The 20405-nt window shown below is 33.7% G+C and overlaps 1 protein-coding gene across 1 annotated transcript; it reads left to right on the top strand.

Moving 5' to 3' along the window:
• Positions 1-15688: 15688 nt before the first annotated feature.
• LOC110101884 (putative disease resistance protein RGA3) lies at positions 15689-18867 on the top strand. The gene has a single exon (XM_020829982.2). The coding sequence runs from the start codon at positions 15716-15718 to the stop codon at positions 18821-18823; it is 3108 nt and encodes a 1035-aa protein (XP_020685641.2). The 5' UTR covers positions 15689-15715; the 3' UTR covers positions 18824-18867.
• Positions 18868-20405: the final 1538 nt, after the last annotated feature.

Here is a 20405-nt window from a genome sequence, read left to right as displayed (position 1 = left end):
ATGTTCCCCCACCCTTTAGGATATTATAGAAACTTCATTTATAACTAGGATTACTTTCTTTTATTTTAGATCTCTAAACCCGTTAACACATGTGTGTATGTCTAAAGAGTAAGAAATAAAATTTTTTTCATCCTATAACTCTAGTGACACCTAAGGACAAAAATTAAGGACCGAGTCTTAAATAACATAGACTTGGGATGCATGCTCTCTATAGAATAGAGACATTGAACATAGAAAATTTAGTGACATGTTACCCTAGGTTTAGTGTGCCATAAATTACTAATAATCAACCAACAAATAAATCATAATCCAACTCAAAAATGCATTAAAATACTTAATTCTTAATTAAATCATAATTAATACAAGTAACCATAAAAATAAAAAATTTTAACATGAACTTAAACTAAGTCTAACCAACCCATTAATTAACCTCTAATAAACCTAAAACTTAAAAGAAGTGAACTAACTCAAGAGACAAAACCTAAACTAAAACTTATTAAAATGAAACACTTCTAAAACACAAACTTTAATCAAACCCTCTTACAATTAACTACACATATAATTTAAAACACCTTTAATGTTGAATCAATTGATCAAGACATAACTAAGCGAACAGCAAAAGAGAACTTATTAAGAGATTTAATCCTAACTCAAAACCTAATAACTCACCTAAAATTTAGTCAAACTTTTTATTAATCCTTTAAAATCAATCAACAAACCCCTTATTTAATAATAAATCATTAAATTCACCTTTTCTTTTTAATTTACAACCAAATAAATTAATTCATCAAAATAGATTACTATTGAGTAACCTAGGCCTACGAGGCTACTAAGTTAGCCCCAAAAAGGGTGAAATAAACCTTACAGCCTTGGTGAGCAACAAAAGTAGTAATCAACTAAACACTAAATAAAACTCTTAAAATCACTCTTAAAATACTAATACTTAAACTTAAACTAAAATTTCTCTATGACCTTTAACAAACTAAAACACAAATAACTTGAACTAATTATCCAATATAGGAGATACCCAAAAAATACATAGCATATTATACACACCTAGAGTAATTTGTTAGGACACAACTTCTAGCTCTATGTTAGGCCAATATTTTCTTTCTTTTTATCTCTGTGATGTGACATGTTGCATGTGAAATGTGTGTTATTTGTCTTGTTATTTATTTTAGATTTCTGTAATATTTTTTGTGATATTTACTAGTACTTTTTGTTTTGTGTTGTGAGCGATAGACTACCCATAGGTTAGGAACAATTTTGATACTTATGATATTTTTTACAGTTGTTTGTGCTCACACAGCACTAAAGGGGGTAAAAAATAAATAAAAATATGTATAATTGTTATAGGTGCTTCAGCTGCTTAGCCCCAAAATTAGTAAGAGCACGGCTAAGTGTGGCTAGTTTGAGAATTTCATTTTCATATATATAACTGCTTGGGATATTTGATTATAACTGCTTAGGATAACCTTGTAGGAGAGTCTAGATTTTTCTTTTATAATTATTATTTAATTCATTAAATATATAGAGTAGTAAAAGTCTGTAAAATAGGGTATTTTAGTAAAGTATTAGGAATCCAAAGGGAAAATAAAGTCCCTCTTTGAGGAATATTCGGATGTCTTATTAAAGATATACTACCAGAAGATCGAATGAAGATGATCCACAGAAGAACCAAAAGATGAAGAGTGAAGATTAAAAATTCCTCATTTTAAGACTTGCGCCATTCTATAGAATTAGAATCCAGGTTATTGTCGGTAGAGCCTAACCACCATTAATTTTCTGTACTCTAGGATGTATATTATATGGTACTTGCCATAGAATTTGGACATATTTTTTTATGATTTTGATGTGATGATTGTTTACTTTACTTGCAAAGTAGAACTGTCATGTTTTTCATAGGCTTCTTTCTTGTATGTGCATATGCCTAAGTTACACTATGCTCTTTAGGAATAAAATTATTCTACGTATAATTAAAATCAAAATTTTAGGAATTAAACAATATAGAAATATAATGATCTAGGGAATAGACAGAATCATATGGGGTTGCATGTATATCAATGCATCTTTTTTCCTTATTTAGATACTTTCGAGCCTGCGGGTAGTGTTCAGATAATCCGACCTATGAGGATGATGTTCTGAACTTAAGGAAGCCTAGTCTTTCTAAAAGAATTATTTTTATAAGCCTTACTTTTAAAATTTCATGTATTCCTGATTTGGAGATTTTGACTAGCACGCATTGCATTAAAAACTAGCTAAAACTAAAACTTAATTGTATTAGTTATATATGCATAATACCTCTAGTATGTATGAGGCCACTTGGAACCTCCTAAATATCAGCCTTAAATTCCAAAAACTTATCCATTAACCCATCTTTCTTATGGACTAGACATCATGGATTTTATACGACTAGGTGGTTTTAGCTGGCTTCCTTTTTATGCAAGATATAAGTCCAGATTATATTAGTTAGGTCGTGGATGTTAGTGTCATGTGTACGATAATACATCTCTTATAGATTTAAGGTCTAAGGCTGGCAGTACTAATGTACTATTATATGTCTCATTGGTGGGTAGGCTCTATCTTTGTCTCACGCATATGTAAATGCAATTGTATTTTCTTTTTCTCTAATTTCTCTTCTTCAGAACAACCAGGTGATGATATTGATCCATATATGTTGATTAAATTAAATTGATCTTATCTTCCCCTTTGATTAGGAAAGCCTAAAAATTATCCTACATGTTAAATCCATCTTAGAGAATAATGTAGCATCCTTAATCGAGAGTTTTCTTAGGCTGAGGTATAAGTTGTAGTTAACTATGGGGGCTTACACATGTGGGAAGCCAATCCCCACATCAAATAAACTTTATTTAAGCTTATGTATCGAATGGGGGAAATCTCATGACTCTTGGGTTATACATATTATTACCCATTAAGGTGTGTAGGCAAAAGCCTCTATCCTCCATGGTTAATCATATATATAATCCCATATTGCCTCCCATTGGCCTACTTGTATAGAACGTAAAGGCCTACGACCATTTTGTCCTACAAAATAGTGTGATTGTACCCTTTACATTATGTTCCTCATAAGAAGAATCCTTTTAAAGACCCATATGTTTGTTATTAGTTATTAAGTTTATTAATATGATGATTATGTGTGTTATTTTATAGTGTTATCAATTAATATTTTTATACTGATGTATTAAATCATTTTGATATCAATGAAAATCACAAATTTTGCAAACTTGTTTTATGTTTCTTATTTTGAAATATTAGTATGCGTATATGAAAAGCTTTTATAATTGATCTAAAAAATGTGTTATAAATTAACGTGAATTATAAAATAAATTTTATTATGAAATCTAATATTTTTTAAAAAATTAAATTAAATTATAACTAGATTAAGTTAAGAAGATTAATTTCATGTTTTTTCAGGCAAACATAATTTGAATATTATTATAATTTTGATGTCTTATTATTTTCTATTTTTTTTTTAATATTATTTTTTTATTAGAGATGTTTGATTTTAAATTATTAATTTTATAAAAACTCAAAAAGTATATAAAAAAGACATGCATAATGTGTTCAAAAATTGAAAGTATGCACAATGGTTCATAAAATAAAAAGAGGCAAAAAATTAGCCCAAATAGAAAAATGCACAAAGTGTGGCACAAATATTTGAAAAGATATGCAATGTCGCTAATTAAAAATTTTCTTTCTTATGCTCTTTTCACAATCGTTTAATCTTTAATTCAAATCAATCTAATTTCTATTTATACTCTATAATGAAAATTGAAATTATCTAATCTTCATTTCATCATTTTTTTTTTAATAATCATCTTTTTTTTATTTGTCTAGGATGCATCATGATCTTAATTAACTTTTCATATTTTTGTTGTTGTTTAATTTAAAGCCTTTAAATCTTTCTTTTTCATCTTAAAAAATTGATATTATTATTGCCATTATTTTAAAATAGTTTTCAAGGTCAATTCTTTTGGTTTATTGTTTGACATCTTTCATTTCAATTTCTTCTTCTCTTTTTTACGTCGTGAAAAGGGGGAGTAATAATATTATTTGTTATTTTATTTTGTTTGTTATTTTTTATTTTTTATTTTTTGCATTTTTGCTTTTATTTAAGTATTGTTGATTTAATTACTATTTCTCCTAACATATATTGGATATATTACATTTGTTATTTATCTGTACTAATATTTCAACAAAATTATACTCCAGATTATTAAACTCTTCAACTCAAATTTGCATAAGGATCATTGTATTAGAGTTTATATTTTTATATTTTTATTGAGTATAAGAGAGTGTGATTATAATTAAATAATCATACACACACACTCACACACTCGGGGAGTGTTAAAAATTTCTAAATTTTTTAAACTAATTGAACTGGACAATTTTTGTTTGTACGGGATGGTTTGGTTAATTATTTCCTCCAGTGAGCAGTTAATAAAAACTTAGACAAAAAAAAATTTTAAGTACTGTTCGTAGTATACGAAGTTGCCTTTATACAGATGACATCCTGAGTACAAAAATGTTGGGTATCTTTTTGTCTTGATGAACCAGAAAAAAATTCTTAACATTTTGTACTATATAATTATGGTTCGTATTGTACTATTATTATGTATGAAAATATTTTACATAAGTTCGTACGAAGCAATTTTTGAATTGTTCGTATGTATGGTTTATGATCGTACTGTACGATCATATATGCTCAAAATTATAATTTTTAGTTTTTTGGACAGTTTTTCATGTCTTTTATATAAAAAGACCTTACAAACTGACTTGAACTATCTGTTCTTCATGGTTTCTAAGAGAGCAAGTGAAAAAGTGTTTTGGGAGAGTAATTGAGAGAGTTTTTATAAGTAGATTGTGAAGGGTTCACATGGTTACTTAAAGGTAATAATCTCTTTTGTGTTATTGTTACTTTTCTTTCTTTCTTCTTTCTAGTTGCTCAAGAGAAGATCTTTTAAGAAGATTTGGTACTCTGCTGACACTTGGAGGGTGTGAAAGGATGATGGTACTCTATCAAAACTTGGAGGGTGTGAAAGAAAAATGGTACTATATTGACACTTGGATAGTGTCAAAGGACAATTGTACTTTGCCGATATTTGGAGGGTATGAAAGGATAATGGTACTCTGCCAACACTTGGAGGGTGTGAAAGGATAATGGTACTCTGCTTACACTTAGAAGGTGTAAAAGGATGATAGTACTCTACCGCACCGGGGATTGGTGAAAGAGAGCAAAATTGTAAAGGCTTCTCCGCCTTACTGTGGGGGCAAAAGGAGAGTCACTTTGATAATAGTGCAATACCTAAAGAGGAAGTAGATGTAGGTCTTGTTGGACCGAACCATTATAAAATTTTGTGTTCATTTTTATTTCTACACTTTTATTTTAAGCATTTTACGTTTTTCTGGTTGAAAAATTATTTTTGCAAAAAGTAAAAGAAAAATAGTTTTTGTTAGTTTCCAAGAGAACAATTTTTTTTAAAATACCAATTCACCTTTGCTCTTGGTTAACCTTGGGACATTTCTACAGGTTTAACAACCTATCCTAAGTTTACAATGATAGATTCCATCTATTATAGGGTTAACATGCTCTCTAATTGGTCTAGAATGTTCATGATCTTGTATGGGTCAGACATCTTTAAATTTTTTTTTTTTTTTTTTACAATTTTTTTATGGATCATTTTAATCTCAAACAAAAAAACAAGGACTTATTACTAGATCTACCAAGAATGAAACAATGATGAAACAACTAAAACAAAAATCACAAGTTAAACCATCAATAAAATACTTTCATGCTTTTAAAATTTTTTACTAAATAGAATAAACATATCAAATAAAAGTAGTTCTAAATTTACACTTATTTAAATAACATAGTCAAAATTATAATAAGCATGTTACTTCCTTGAAAATGGTGCCAAAAAATTGATGGGGCAGTGTTGACCTCATTTTTGTATGAGGTCACTAGAACCCAAGTGGGTTTTTTTTTTTGTGGTGACCTAGTGGTTGGAAGGTATCTACATGTCAACCATGTATGTCCCAGCTAAAAATTCAAATTTAATCAATTGAAATTATGTTCCCATCTAGACTCCAATCTAGGTCTTTGATTAAGCCTAGTCCAAACTTCAGTTTTGCCCCCAACTCCAAGTTCTAGATTAATTTTCAATCAAGCTCCAATCCTGTTCAATATATATCAACCACTATTATGATTGAGATTGATATGATAGATTCAATTCAATTATTCAAGCTCAAAATCTATCTCAAATCCAAGACTCCTAAGTCCAAATCTAGAACCAAAAGTTTAGCTCATAAAGTCTATTCTGGGTGAATTTTATATCACCTGGAATCCCAGTCAAATGACCTTTGATTCAAGATCTGTCAGTTAAATATTGACTTGGTATGCCTATAACATTAACCCTCCAAATTTGAGTTCAATATGGGGTCCCTAATCCTAGAAACTAATTGATTTCCAAAGGCTACAAAATCTTTAAATACTTACAACCTTTGCCACTAGACCCCACCTTGTGGAAATTGACCTTGGGACCCACAACAGACCATGGAACCCCCTCCAGTGGATTCTAAATACCAATCCAAACATGTTAAACCCAACCTTTACCCCTGGGTCAACCTAGCTTGACTAGACCAGCCATAAAACCTATAATCACTCAATTAAGCACCAAATCAACCCAGATTCATTTATAACACTTTGAACACTTTCCTAATTATTTGGACTTGACTAGATGTGTCAACCCTATCAATAATTTACATGGTCAACTAAGTCAAAGTTTGGTCAAATCTAACCTCATTAAGTCAAATTACTCGTTTTAATCAAGCTAAAACAAATCAAGGCCTTCAATCCTTCACTCATATTCTAAGGTATGCCTTAAATGCATACAGGCCCTGGGTGACCCAAAACCTCTTATCTTTGACCAAGTCCACCTTGAGCTCTTGGTCAAAGCCTTTGTTCATTCATTCTCCAATTGGCCTTAACCCTTTGAACACTCTCCAACCTATCCCAAATAGCTCCCCATATTCTCTAAGTGCCATACCACTAGCCTTGATTTTGTTGACCAGTCAAAGTAAGCCAACAAAATTTTTAATGCTCTCTTAAATGGTCAACTCCCATCATAAACTCCAATCACATTGTTTCGAAGCCTTGAACTCTACTCAACAAGTCAACCCAGCTAGTTGATCGGTCAAAAAAGTCTATCTAAGTTCAAACCTTTCCCATTATTTAAATCCTATAGCATGTGACTTCTCCCTCTAGCTTAACCTAATTGGAAGGATCAATTTAAGTCCCAAAGCTACCTAGTAGCTATCTAAACCAAGTTAAACCCTTGGTTTAACTTAGAATGGCAAGTGGTCCCCTCTACAAGCCCAAAGCATCCAATAAGAGAATGGCTTAGTCCAACCTTCCCCCTACCATTACAACGGTCGAGTTCATTTTTTCTGAAATGTTAGTACACACAAGAGCAAATACAAATCTTCTAAAATTGTTAGGAGATAACTACACATTTTGAACAATAATGTTTGGAATCATCAAAACTACATAAGTTGCAAAAATGTAAAGCATTCAAATAGCAACTATCTTAACACCCCTCACAGGTTCTTCTCCCTCTATCAGACTTCACCCGTTTCTCACTCCCTTTCAAGCTTTCTCTTCAAGTTTCCCCCAAAAGAACGAAGCTATTTTGGCTACCAAAGACACTTTCAAAGTGTCTTGTCATAGCTTAAATAAAAGAGCTAAAAATGAGCTCATTAATGAAAGTTGTTGACTTTATCGTCCATTATGATAGACTTATCGTCCTGGCCGATTAGTTCAAATATGAGAAAAATCATCCTGAATATCGCCCTGAAATGAAGCTGGCCGATGTCTAATCGTCCCGGACGATCTTTCGATCGGTCCAGACTAAATCACCATTAATTGCTTTCCAAAATTGCGAGAAATTTTTTTTAAAAATTGTCCTGGCCGATATTTTATAGTCCAGGCCGATCCATCAGGCCGATATCCAAAAATAAGAATTTCCTAAGTAGATATGGCGACAGACTCTTTCTAAATTGAGCCTATCATCCTGACCGATACAAAATCGTCCAATACGATGTGTTTTGCATAAAGACGGCTGCTTTAATGAGGATGCCCTAATTAGGGTTTCTGCTTTTGAACAGATCGTCCCGGCCGATATAAATATCATCCAGGACGATGTTACCAAAAACAGTAAATACTAGGAATTAGTTAGAAACTCTTATACGTTACGAAGCATCAGGAGCCACAACAAATATAATAGACTCAAGAAAGGAAAAAGAGTACAAACTGACTCAGACCTAGTCTACCCAATCTTGAGCTGATTCTAAATTGCAGTCCGATCGTGTGAACCTAAAATGTCAATACATAAGGCAGTCGTAGAGAAATGAAAATGTTTGTTATCATCAAAATCATAAACCATTGATCTGCAATAATGTTCTTTATTTTGACTATCCCATTCTGCTGAGGGTTTCTAGGTGCAGAAAAAAGTAATTAATTCCTAGTTCTTTGCAAAAATACTCAAATTTATCATTTTCAAATTCACCACCATAATCACTTTGAATTATTAAAATCTTATATCCTAATTTCCTTTGAATCTAAGTAAAAAAGTCTTTAAATTCCTTAAATGATTAATTCTTATGTAATAAAAATTTAACCTACGGGAATCTTAAGAAATCATCTACTATCACAAATCTGTATACCTTCTGTCCTAAACTAACAATGCGAACCAGTCTAAAAAGATCCATATGAATAATCTCCAATGGTTTACTAGTTCTAACATCCTTATTGGAATTAAATAAGAACTTCACATGTTTTCTTAATTGACATACATCGCAATGATGATTCTTAGTAAAGTCTAGTTTTTGTATACTTCTAACCAACTCCTTTTGGGTAATTTTTCTAAAATTTTTCATGCTAGCATGACAAAGTCTCCTATGCCATAACCAAGAATCATCATAAATTAGTTTTAAATAGAAAGAATTAGGAGTTTTAATACAATTTAAATCTAGCATATAAATATTGTTTACCCTAATTTTATGCAAAACATTATTTCTACTTAAGCTTAATATGTAGCTAGTGGGAAAAAAATTTATACTGTACCCTTTTTCATATAGCTGGCTTATAGTTAACAAGTTATGCTTTAAGCCTTCTAAAGCAATACATTCTCAATGAAAATTTTTTACAAGTTTTCGATTATACATATTCCAACTACTTTCCTAATGGTGTTATCTCCCAGCATAACCTTGCCTCCACTGACTTCCAGTGATATAAATTGCTTAGTGTCTCTAGTCATATGATTCGAGCAACCATTGTCCAGGTACCAAATACTGTCATGAGAGCTTATATGAGAGCGTGCCTATAAAATAATCAAATGTAAGACTCTAAACAAGTTTGGGTTCTCCTTTTGGCAATTTAAAACTAGAAGCATGTATGATATGACTAGGTGTATGCACCTTAGGTCTCCACACTAAATGAATTTTTCTATTTAAGGTACAAGTATATGAAATATGTCCAATCATCCCACAAGTATAGATTTTAATTCCAAGAAATGGGTTTCTTAATTTTTTATAATAAATATGTCTCTTCTTGTGTTTTAAAATTTTTTACCTCAAAATGGGATTTGTAAAATCTTCAAGTGTTGGGGGTATCCTATTTTCCTTAAGAGCTTTCACTTTCAACTTAAGAAAAGTGTTTATATTTTCTAACAAATTAATATCATATTTTAAATAATGCTATATATTCTTTAATTCATCCTTAAAATCCTTAAATTCTTTTTCCAATTCAACATAGGATGTTTTTAAAAGATCATTCTTTTTATTTAAGTCATCAAATTCATCAAGTAAGCTCATGTGGTTGTTATCTATTAATGCATGATCTTTCCTAAGGATTTCATATTCTTTTTGTAATTCTTGTATTTCAAGGTTTAGACTAGCATGTATTTTTTTAAGTTTTTTATATGCATCATGAATTCTTTAAAAAATTTCAAACAACTCATTATAAGCTAAGTCACATCTCTCTTCTTAATCTAATTGATCAAGATTATTGGTCATTAAACACAAGTTGGTGACTTCCTCTATTTCTATTTCTGATGAGTCCGAAGCTGAGTTTGCCCAAAAAGCTCCTGAAATCTCTTCTTACCCTTCTTCACATTTATTTTCTCCTCTACCTTCTCTTTGCTTGGAGTGGCTTTAAGATTAGGGCAGTTTGATTTTATATGTCTAGGTTTCTTGCATTCGTAGCAAATAATATAATTAGAAACCTTAATATTTTTATTAAACTTACCTTTGTTCCACTACTAATGTCTTCTCTACTTCTTTTAAGAAAACTTTTGAATTGCCTAGTCATTTGGGAAATGTCGTCCTCATTCTCAAGTTATGACTGATCACTCTTGTAGTCCTCCACATTTAATAGAATGTTCTTCTCCTTTCTCTATTCTCTTGTATTAATCTTTCTTTGACTCACTTCTTGCTCGTAAGCAATTAGTGATCCAAGAAGATTATCAATAGAGTAAATATTTAAATTTTTAGACTCTATAATTATAGTTATTTTAGTATCATAAGTAGTAGACAAACAACGAAGAATTTTATTAATCATTTCAACATTCATTAGTTTCCTACCTAATGCCTACAAAGAAGTGACTATCTGAGTGAATCTTGTATACATGTCAGAAATAGATTCATTAAGTTTCATGTTAAATAATTCATAGTTATGTAATAAGATATTTACTCTAGATTGCTTTACTTCATTAGTCCCTTCAAAAGTAATGCAAATTCCATCCCATATGTCCTTTGCACCTTTATAAGTTGAAACCCGCATGTAATATTCTAACTTAAGTACACAAAAGAAATTGTTTAAGCATTTAGCATTTAATTATGCTAAGTCAATTTATTCTATAGTTTAATCAGCAAAGGGTGTTTCAACTCTAATTCCATCAACTAATCTAGTTGGTTTAGTATACCCTTTTTGAACTAAAATCAACATGCGATAATATAGGATTGTAGAAAAGTAGGCATGTGTGTTTTCCAAAAATTAAAAAGAAAATTATCAAATAACGGAGGTCTAGTGATCGAATACCCTTCAGGTATATTTTGGTTTCTAAATGTAGCCATTCTCATTTTTTTAAAGTAGTCTAAACTTATGATTTTGAAACAAAGCTTTGATACCACTTCTTGATTCCATATAAGTTGTTAAACTTAAGTTATTAACCCAAGGCTAACTAAGAGGAGGGTAAATTGGTAATTTAAAATTTCTCTTGAATTTTTAGATAGAAAACCATTTTTAATATTCGTAGCAAGTTAATTAAATCTTTAAAATGAACTTTTCAATCATAGTAAATAACTTGTAGAAAATAAATGTGAAAATTAAAAAGACATGAAGATTTATAGTGATTTGGTCAAACTCGACCTACATCCACTCATTGAAGACTCTCTCTTCAGATATTATACTATTACCAAAGTGACTCTTCTTATTCCCTCACAGCAAGGCGAAGAAGCCTTTACAAAAATATCTCTTCCACCAATCCCCAGTGCGACAGAGAACCATCATCCTTTCACACCCTCCAAGTGTCAAAAAAGAACCATCATCCTTTAACACCCTCCAAGTATAATCAGAGAACCGTTGTCCTTTCACACCCTCCAAGTGTTGATAGAGTACCGTCATCCTTTCACACCCTCAAAGTGTAGAAAGAGTACCTTCATCCTTTCATACCCTCCAAGAGTCATAAAATTGTACATTCATCCTTTCATATCCTCTAGATCTTCTTCAAAGATCTTCTCATGAACAACTACAAAGATCAGACAAAGAGTGATAACAAAAATCATAAAGAGATTCATAAGTTTGAGTAACCTTGTAAACTCTTCACACTTAACTTGCATGAAATCTCTCTCAAACCCTCTCTCACACTCTCTCTTTCAATTTCCCTTGAAAAATCATAAAAATAAGACCTTTTCACATTAGTTTTAGTGGACCTTTTATATCAAAGGCATGAAAAATCATCCTAAAACTGAAATTTTCAATTTTGACTGTACACAGTCATACAATACGATCAGATGTTCGTATGTCCAAACAGTTCGAAAACTGTTGTGTACGAACATGTTCTGAATCGGAATGAAATGAAATCATACACGATTATCGTCCGGTACGAATCAAGTTTATCCGGTACGAATAGTTAGAAAAATTTTCATATTCATTGGGATGAAGAGTGACCCCACAATTTCATGCCATAAAAAACATACAAGTTGTAAGAGTATCAACAATCATGAACTAAGTAGCAATTATCTCAACATATCCTCCTATACGATTAGCATAAAATTTGAAATTAAAATATGACCTAAATTGTGATTGGTGGCTATTTTTTTTATAATATGAATTAATCGTCCTATATGATATAGATCATCCAATATGATTAGTTTCATAATTCTTAATTAATAAGTATGTTGTAATTAGGGTTTCTTTTCTTAATTAATCATTCAGTATAATTGAAATCGTTATGTATGATTGGGTTAAAAAAAAGAAATTTCTCTAACTCACCAAATCACTCCCCCTAAGTGTATGTGTGCAGGTTTACCAAGCTTTATGTGTGCAGGTTTACCAAGCTTGGGATCCACCAGATACATGACTTGACTCAAAAAATTAAAAAACATATTGAAATTTAAATTACAGACTGACTCAACCATAGTCTACCCGATCTTGAGCTATTTTGCATTGCAATTAAATTTGTAGACCTGAAATGTTAGTAAGTAGGCAATACAAAATAGATATGCAATAATAGTAGTAGTATAGAAATAATAATGTTTTTTATCATTAAAATCTTTGTATGTGGGCCCATATTTGTAATAATATTGTCTGACTGCCTGTGTAAGAGAACTGGTATTGATTGTCATCGATGCTGTTTTAGTTCTACCGAACAACCTTTTCCCAAATTTATGGGAGGAAACATAGACTAACAGAAGAGAACTTGGTTTGGATTACCCGTGATGGTCTCCAATTCTACCATTTCACCTTTCTCCCAATTTATGAGAAAAAAACTTGGACTGACATAAGCGAATAAGGCTTTGATCGTTTCCAATGATCTCCAATTTTACCAATTTGTTGTTCCTTAGTTCATAAGAGAAAACTTGAATAAAAAATAGAACTGGTCTTGGATCACAACCGATAATGTCCAATTTTAACAATACAAGAGAAAACATGGACTAGCTTAAGGAATTGTATATTTTTTCCACTCCGAGGGAGGTATTTATAGGTCTATGAATGAGAGAAGTAGAAAAAAAAAACTCTTCTAAATTTTTAATAATTTTTCTTCAAATTTTAAAAAATTTTAGGCCAAAGATATTTTTCTCATATTTAAAAATAAGTAATAATAATAAAGTAATTTCATAACCCCTCAATTTTGAGGAGACAACATTATCGCTGCCTCTATAAGGTGGCACTAAAAAAATTAAGAATAATTAAAAAATGATGAAGGGCCATTGTAATGCCTATAAATTCATACACATGGGTGGCCTAGTAGAGCTATTGGTGGTTGGTCGACACGCGGTTGGTTCGGCCGCCAAGCCATGTCCAAGCCATATTTCAGATATAACAGTCTAATACAAAAATTTTTATGATCCCCTGTACAATTTTTAAAATATACAAACCCAATTTTGACAATTTTAGAGCCCAACAGATCCTCTGTAGTTAGTCTCAAGTAAATTTTAAATTTATTGGGGGAAATTTTTCATAATTTCTTTCTCCAACCGACACCCTGACTTCACAAAATGCTAAAATTATGATCAAAGGCATTATACTTTGTTCCCAAACCCAAAGAGAAGTTCATATTGATATCCCGGAGGTAGTGGCGATTAGTAATTTATTTAAAATAGTAATATTGATTTGTAAACTTTTTTGAAGACTCATAAATTTATTTTGAGACTCTAGAAGCTTCAATATTAAAAAATAGGGAGGTAATTAATACACCACCAAAAATCGTCGTGATCGAGCATAAATCTTTAGTAATATCTGTGTTGGATGCTTCCAAAATTAAATTGGGGACCATTTGAACTCTCATAGCAACACAAATATAATTAAATCTAATATCTTGGCATGACGAACATTAAAACACCAGAATAGGAATAATCTGAGATAGAATGGACTCGAATTAAAGGATAAGTGCATATTTGAAAGCTTTAGGACATTAATTTAATGATTGAATGGTATCCAAAGATAGTATGCTTAAACTCAAATCTAGTAGCTTGATGAGGCGAATCCAACAAAACAATGATCACTTTATTCAACAATATTAAGGCATTTAATTGCTAAAGAAATGCTCCTTGATTATGGGAATCACTATGGGTTGTCCAATTGAGCAATCTAAATTTACCCTGGATCTTCTCCATTATTATGGGGCATACAACTCTGAAATTCTATAAATAGACTACCTCTTCCAACATGGAGGGGGCTTAGACCTTTGGAGGTTAGACATTGGGCTAGAGATTAAAGAGAACTTTAAGACTTGAAAAATCCAGGAGTTCCACCTTGGGACCACTATTGGCGAACCCGTGCCTCCAAGCCACTGTGTTGGACCTCTACTAAACTATCTTCATCAAACCTCTATCCGAAAGCCACCATGGTTCCTTTACCAAAACTCTATTACTCTTGACTACGGTCCTTCCAACAACAATCACCCACTTAATACAATTATTCCGACCATCGTCGCACGCCGACAACGATTCATTCGATCTCCATCGTTCTTCGATTATGGTTCCTCCAATCATTGTTGCCAGCAACCTAATGTATGTCCAACAACCGCGGCCCGTTGGCTACTGTCTCTTTGACTTCCGTCTCTTGCCAACAAAGATCGATCCCTTCAACTTCGGCCGCTCACTGACTATGATCCCTCTGACCACCGTGGCCCACAGATTACAATGCCTCCGTCTTCCATCGCGCGGCAACTATGTTAACTCCGACCTCCGTTGCCTACCAACTATGGTCTCTCTGGCCTCTATCATCAGCCGAGTACTATCCCTTCGACCTCTATCACCAGACAACGGGCCCCTCGATTTTAGTTGCCCAACTACGATACCTCAGACTGAAACTTTTAAAATAATTAATAATAATAGATTTTAGATTGACTAATAAAAGATAAGTCAATCATATCAATAGTTAAAAAGATTGATGAAAAAAATAATAAATTCAATGGGTCCCAGCGAGTCAACCCAATCTAATAGGTTTAATGAACGGATTAAAATTCCAAAATCGAATCTGACTCATTAAAAGGGCCAACTCAAATCTAGACTTTTTAAATTGAATTCTAATAGGGTTATTTTTTTACACTTCTAATGAAGCCAATACATTGGCCAACTTCCATATGTCACCTGCCTTAAAGTACTATGCTGCCGGCTCATCACATGACTTTGTCAATAGCTCCAAACATAATGTATATGTATATAATGCCCATTATTCTAACACAAATGTAGAATGTTTTATTTAAATACAAGATATTTTCTTGTAAGTTCAAGAAAATTTCTAGTATACTAGCTTTTCTTGGCCAGAGACGATCACAGTGCTCTTCCAAACTTACGAGACTCTTTTCCTTGCTGCTCTCAATCTCTAAGCAGGAAAATGACCATGATCTTAGATGCATTCGTGGGCAAGTGCGTGGAGAGGCTATTGAGCTTTATTGAGGAGAAGGCAGTCATGATGCTGGGCGTTAAAGAAGATCTGAAAAAGCTGCTGAGGACAATGGTAAGGATCCAAAAAGTTTTGGAAGATGCTGAGAGGAGAAAGCTGGAAGACTCTTCCATTAACAACTGGGTCAACGAGCTCAAGGATGTCATGTATGATGCAGAAGACATTATAGATCTCTCTTTAATCGAGGGCTCCCAGTTGCTGGATAAAAATCCTTCTTCCTCTTCAAATCCTTCCTGCAACTTCTCTTGTTTCTCTTGTTTTCTGTGTGCTCCACATCGCTATGAGATTGGTGAAAGGATTAATAGCATCAATAGTAGACTTGAAGAGATTTACAAAGACAGATTACAGTTCAACTTAGACCATCAGAACACAAAAACAAATATTACAACGGTGAATAGTCATCAGACTTCTCCGTTAATTGCTGAACTTGAAGTAGTTGGACGAGAGATTGAAGATGCAACCAAAGATATGATTAAGTCAATGATTAGAGGAGAAGTGAGGAAATTTAGCGTTTTTGCAATTACAGGCATGGGAGGGATAGGGAAGACAACTTTAGCTCAGAAAATTTTCAACCACAAGAAGGTTCAAACTAAGTTCCAGATCAAATTATGGGTCTGTGTCTCACAAAATTACAATGAGATTGATTTGCTGAAACAAGTTATAAGAGGAGCTATGGCAAGCTATGGAGATGCAAATACTAAAGCCGAGCTTGAGCCTTTACTTAGATCAGCTGTCTCCGGGAAGAGTGTTTTTCTTGTACTTGATGATGTATGGAGAGCTGATGTGTGGATTGATTTGCTTCGAAGCCCACTTCATAGTGCGCTGATTGATTCTTTGATCCTAATCACAAGCAGAGATGAAAATGTTGCCAAGCAAATGGGGAGCGTGTACATTCACCATGTCATTCAACTACCAGTTGAGACTGGATGGGAGATGCTTACAAGAAGGCTTGTAATGATTGGTGGAAGAGAGGAAGATATTTATAAGTTAAGGGAATTAGGCATTCAAATCGTTGAAAAATGTCATGGTGTTCCTCTTGCAATCAAGGCCATGGCAGGGGTTCTTGCAAAGAAAGAGCCAATTGCTAAAGAGTGGATGAAGATTCTAAACAATAATGCATGGAACATGAACAAGCTTCCAGAAGAGATCAGGGGTGCCTTATACCTCAGCTATGATGACCTGCCGTCGCCCCTGAAGCAATGCTTTCATTATTGCTCACTGTTCCCTGAGGATTGGATATTATTCCGTGAAGATCTTGTTAGACTGTGGGTGGCCGAAGGGTTCATAAAAGAAGAAGGAGATTCTTTAATGGAAGATACAGCAAAGGAATACTATCACGAATTAACTAGGAGAAACCTACTGCAGCTGAATCCTCTAAACTATGATGGCAATTCATGCAAAATGCATGATTTGTTTCGAGCTCTTGCTCAGTTCCTATCCCGTGATGAAAGTTTTAGCGGAAATGTTACAGAGAAAAGCACCATATCATTGACAAAGCTAAGACGGTTAGCATTAACAGGGCAAGGAAATGCTATGATCGTTCTTGATGCAATAACTGAGCCGAAATGTTTGAGAACTCTGTTCATTTTCAGTGGATTTCAAGCTCTTGATTTTAACCAGTTGGCAAGATTTTTGCACCTTCGAGTTCTGGATCTTACAGAAAACGAGATAGAAAGCATTCCTAATTTCATTAGAGATTTGATTCATTTGAGACACCTTGATCTTGACAGATCACATGTAAGACACTTGCCTGAATCCATTGGGCGCCTATCAAACCTACAATTTCTGAGTCTTTGCGGATGTAAATATTTAACACATTTGCCACAAAGTATTACCCAGCTACAAAATCTAAGGCGATTGGCTCTTTTAGATACGCCACTTAGTTTCATACCCAAAGGTATAGAGAGACTGAAGCAGCTCAATGGACTAAAAGGTTTTGTCGTGGGTGATGACAGTATCAGTGATCTGGTTGGAGGAGAACAGATAATAATGCATAGTAGATTGAAGGACCTGAGCTCACTTTCCAATCTCAGCATCCTGAATGTATACAATCTTGAAAGGGCTCGATCAGGCTCTTTAGTTCTCCGAGAACTTTCTCGACTCAAGGAACTACAGCTTTCATGTAGTCCTGTCCATTGTAATGACGAAAACAACAGTGAAAAGGAAATTGTTTTGATTGAAAAGCTCTTTGAGGAATTAGTCCCTCCTAAGTCTCTGGAAGAACTCTACATCAAATGCTACTTTGGCAATAGCTATCCGAAGTGGATGATGTCGCTGTCCCTTGGATCATATCTCCCTTATTTATCAATCTTGGATCTTGTGGACAACATATCAAGCCATCTTCTTCCTCCATTGGGTCAATTGCCCAGTTTGAGAATACTTTATATTGCTGGTGGAAATGCAGTCAAGAGCATTGGACCAGAATTTCTTGGTGGAGGTGTAGTAGCAGCAAGGTCTGAGAACAAAATAGCTTTCCCTTTGCTCCAACTACTCACAATCCATCGCATGGAGAATCTGCATGAATGTTTCTTTTCTTATGATGAAGACAATGATGGTTCACAGAAACTAGTGCTCTTTCCTCGCTTACATGAACTTATCATTGTGGACTGTCCTAAGCTGAGATCACTTCCTGGTGAACTAGGTAGAACTGGTTTGAAAAAGCTTTTTGTTACAGGAGCTAGTAGTCTCAAGGAACTTGAAAATCTCACGCAGTTATCTGAATGGATTGACCTGCATGAAAACCAAAGCTTGGAAAGGATCTCTAATCTTCCTTTACTGAAATGCCTTACAGTGAGAGGGTGCTACGCTTTAAAATGTGTGGAGAGTTTGGACGGGTTGCAGCAGCTGGAACTCGTTGATGACTCCATGGATTGTCTACCAGAGTGGTTACTAAGGTTAATTGAAGAGCTGCTAAGAGGAAGAGAAGCTCAGGATGATGGAGACGATTTCCTGCTTCAGTTATGGTGCAATGAAAGGTTGCTTAGAAGATGTCAGAGAGGAGGGGAAGATTGGGCTTTCATCCAACACATTCCACGGATGAACGCCTACATTAAACAGGGAGAAGGATATCTGCGATTCGTCAAGCTACCTTTCTGCTATGAGACAAACATTTGAGCTCTATAACAATTCGTCAAACAGGGAGAATAATATAAGGATAAATAGAAGGAATTTTAGAGATCTATTTCTAAATCGCTTGATTGGAGTTTTCATTAGCATTCCATGGAATTTTATGACATTTATATTCCCTTCCTGAAGTTAAAAAGATCTTTTCCGCGTAATGAACATATTCGTAAGACTAAAAACATTAAATCAATTTTTTTTTTTATTCCAAAAAACCCGCAGAAGGGGCATACAAGTTAAAACAAAGTAAGGGTACAAGTCCTTAAAAAATCTAAAGCCCTTTAGAAATACAGCATAAAAAGAAAACCTATGAGCCAAAGATTCAAACTAAAGACAACAATCTAAACAACAGAAAAACAAAGCAAAAAAGAGCATCACTTCTTCCTAGAGTTACGAACTCTACGTTTTCCACTTCTTTTAATAAGTTCAGTTCTTGAAGCCAAATCATCCTCATAAAAATCTTCACCATTAGCTGAGGAATTATCGGCATGTAACTAGTCACGCCGCATCACCTCACTATCCCTTGAAATGTGAGACCGCAGATCATCCTTGGAAATAAGTGTTAAAGGCACATTCAAAAGTGATTCTTCAAAACTATTAGACAAGGGATCATCGCTATCTGAAAGAGCACAAAACACAGCAGCAGTATTCAAAATAGCATCAAATCCACCCACACCCCTACCATCCATCTTCTTCCCCAAACCAACAACAATAGGCAAGGTACCCTCACCATCAATACCAACCGAATAAGCATCATCTTTCACACCAGCAGTCAAAACTCCATCAGGTGAGACAAGCAAGGGGTAGTGCAGGAAGGAGCAACCGACTTAGGCACAACAACTGGTGCAACTAATGCATCCACAGGATCAACCTCAACAACCAAGGGGTTTTGCGGCATGTCAATCACCGCAACAACATCCGAGTTATTTAACTCAACAGCACTAGGCATAATCAGAGGAGAACAAATAGCATCAGCAGACAAACCCAAATCCACATGTGCCAAAGATTGGACACAAATACCAGAAACCACCTTATCAATCTCAGCCACATGTTCCAAAACTGAACCAATCACATGTGTAGGGACAACAGCAGGATGAGGATGCAACACACTACAATGAGTTTTTGAATGACTCAAAGCTTTACAATGACCACAATATAAGGGGAAACTTCCATTTTCACATTTTGGGCATAACCCAAAGTTTCAGAACCAAGCCAAACTTGATCCGGATACCGTTTAGTAATATCTAGCTCAACAAGTATACGAGCAACTGACGGTCTAGTTCCATTGGCAGTAACGTTATTAGTCTTTAAAGGTCTACCAAAAATGGACCCCAACCCTTGAAGAATACGATAAGAGAACAGATGAGGACGAAGGTTAGGAAAGAAATCCAAATCGGAATGATAGAAGATTCCACACAAACGTCAAAATGTGGAGACCATTTAACCAACTTCATGTAATAGTTGTTAAAAAAATAGGAACGGTGAGCGAAAACTCTACAGTAATCCAATTCATTCCTAAGCTTAATCAAAATATTATTCTTATTGAGAACAGTGACAGAGAACTCACCATTCAGCT

This window comes from Dendrobium catenatum, unplaced genomic scaffold (genome assembly GCF_001605985.2).
Source record: "Dendrobium catenatum unplaced genomic scaffold, ASM160598v2 fragScaff_scaffold_974, whole genome shotgun sequence".
NCBI classification, from domain to species: domain Eukaryota; kingdom Viridiplantae; phylum Streptophyta; class Magnoliopsida; order Asparagales; family Orchidaceae; genus Dendrobium; species Dendrobium catenatum.
This window is presented reverse-complemented; position numbering and strand designations above follow the sequence as displayed.

What these genes read in the sequence shown, in the direction of transcription:
- LOC110101884 (XM_020829982.2), top strand. Translation starts at nt 15,716, where the DNA reads ATGATGCTGGGCGTTAAAGAAGATCTGAAAAAGCTGCTGAGGACAATG.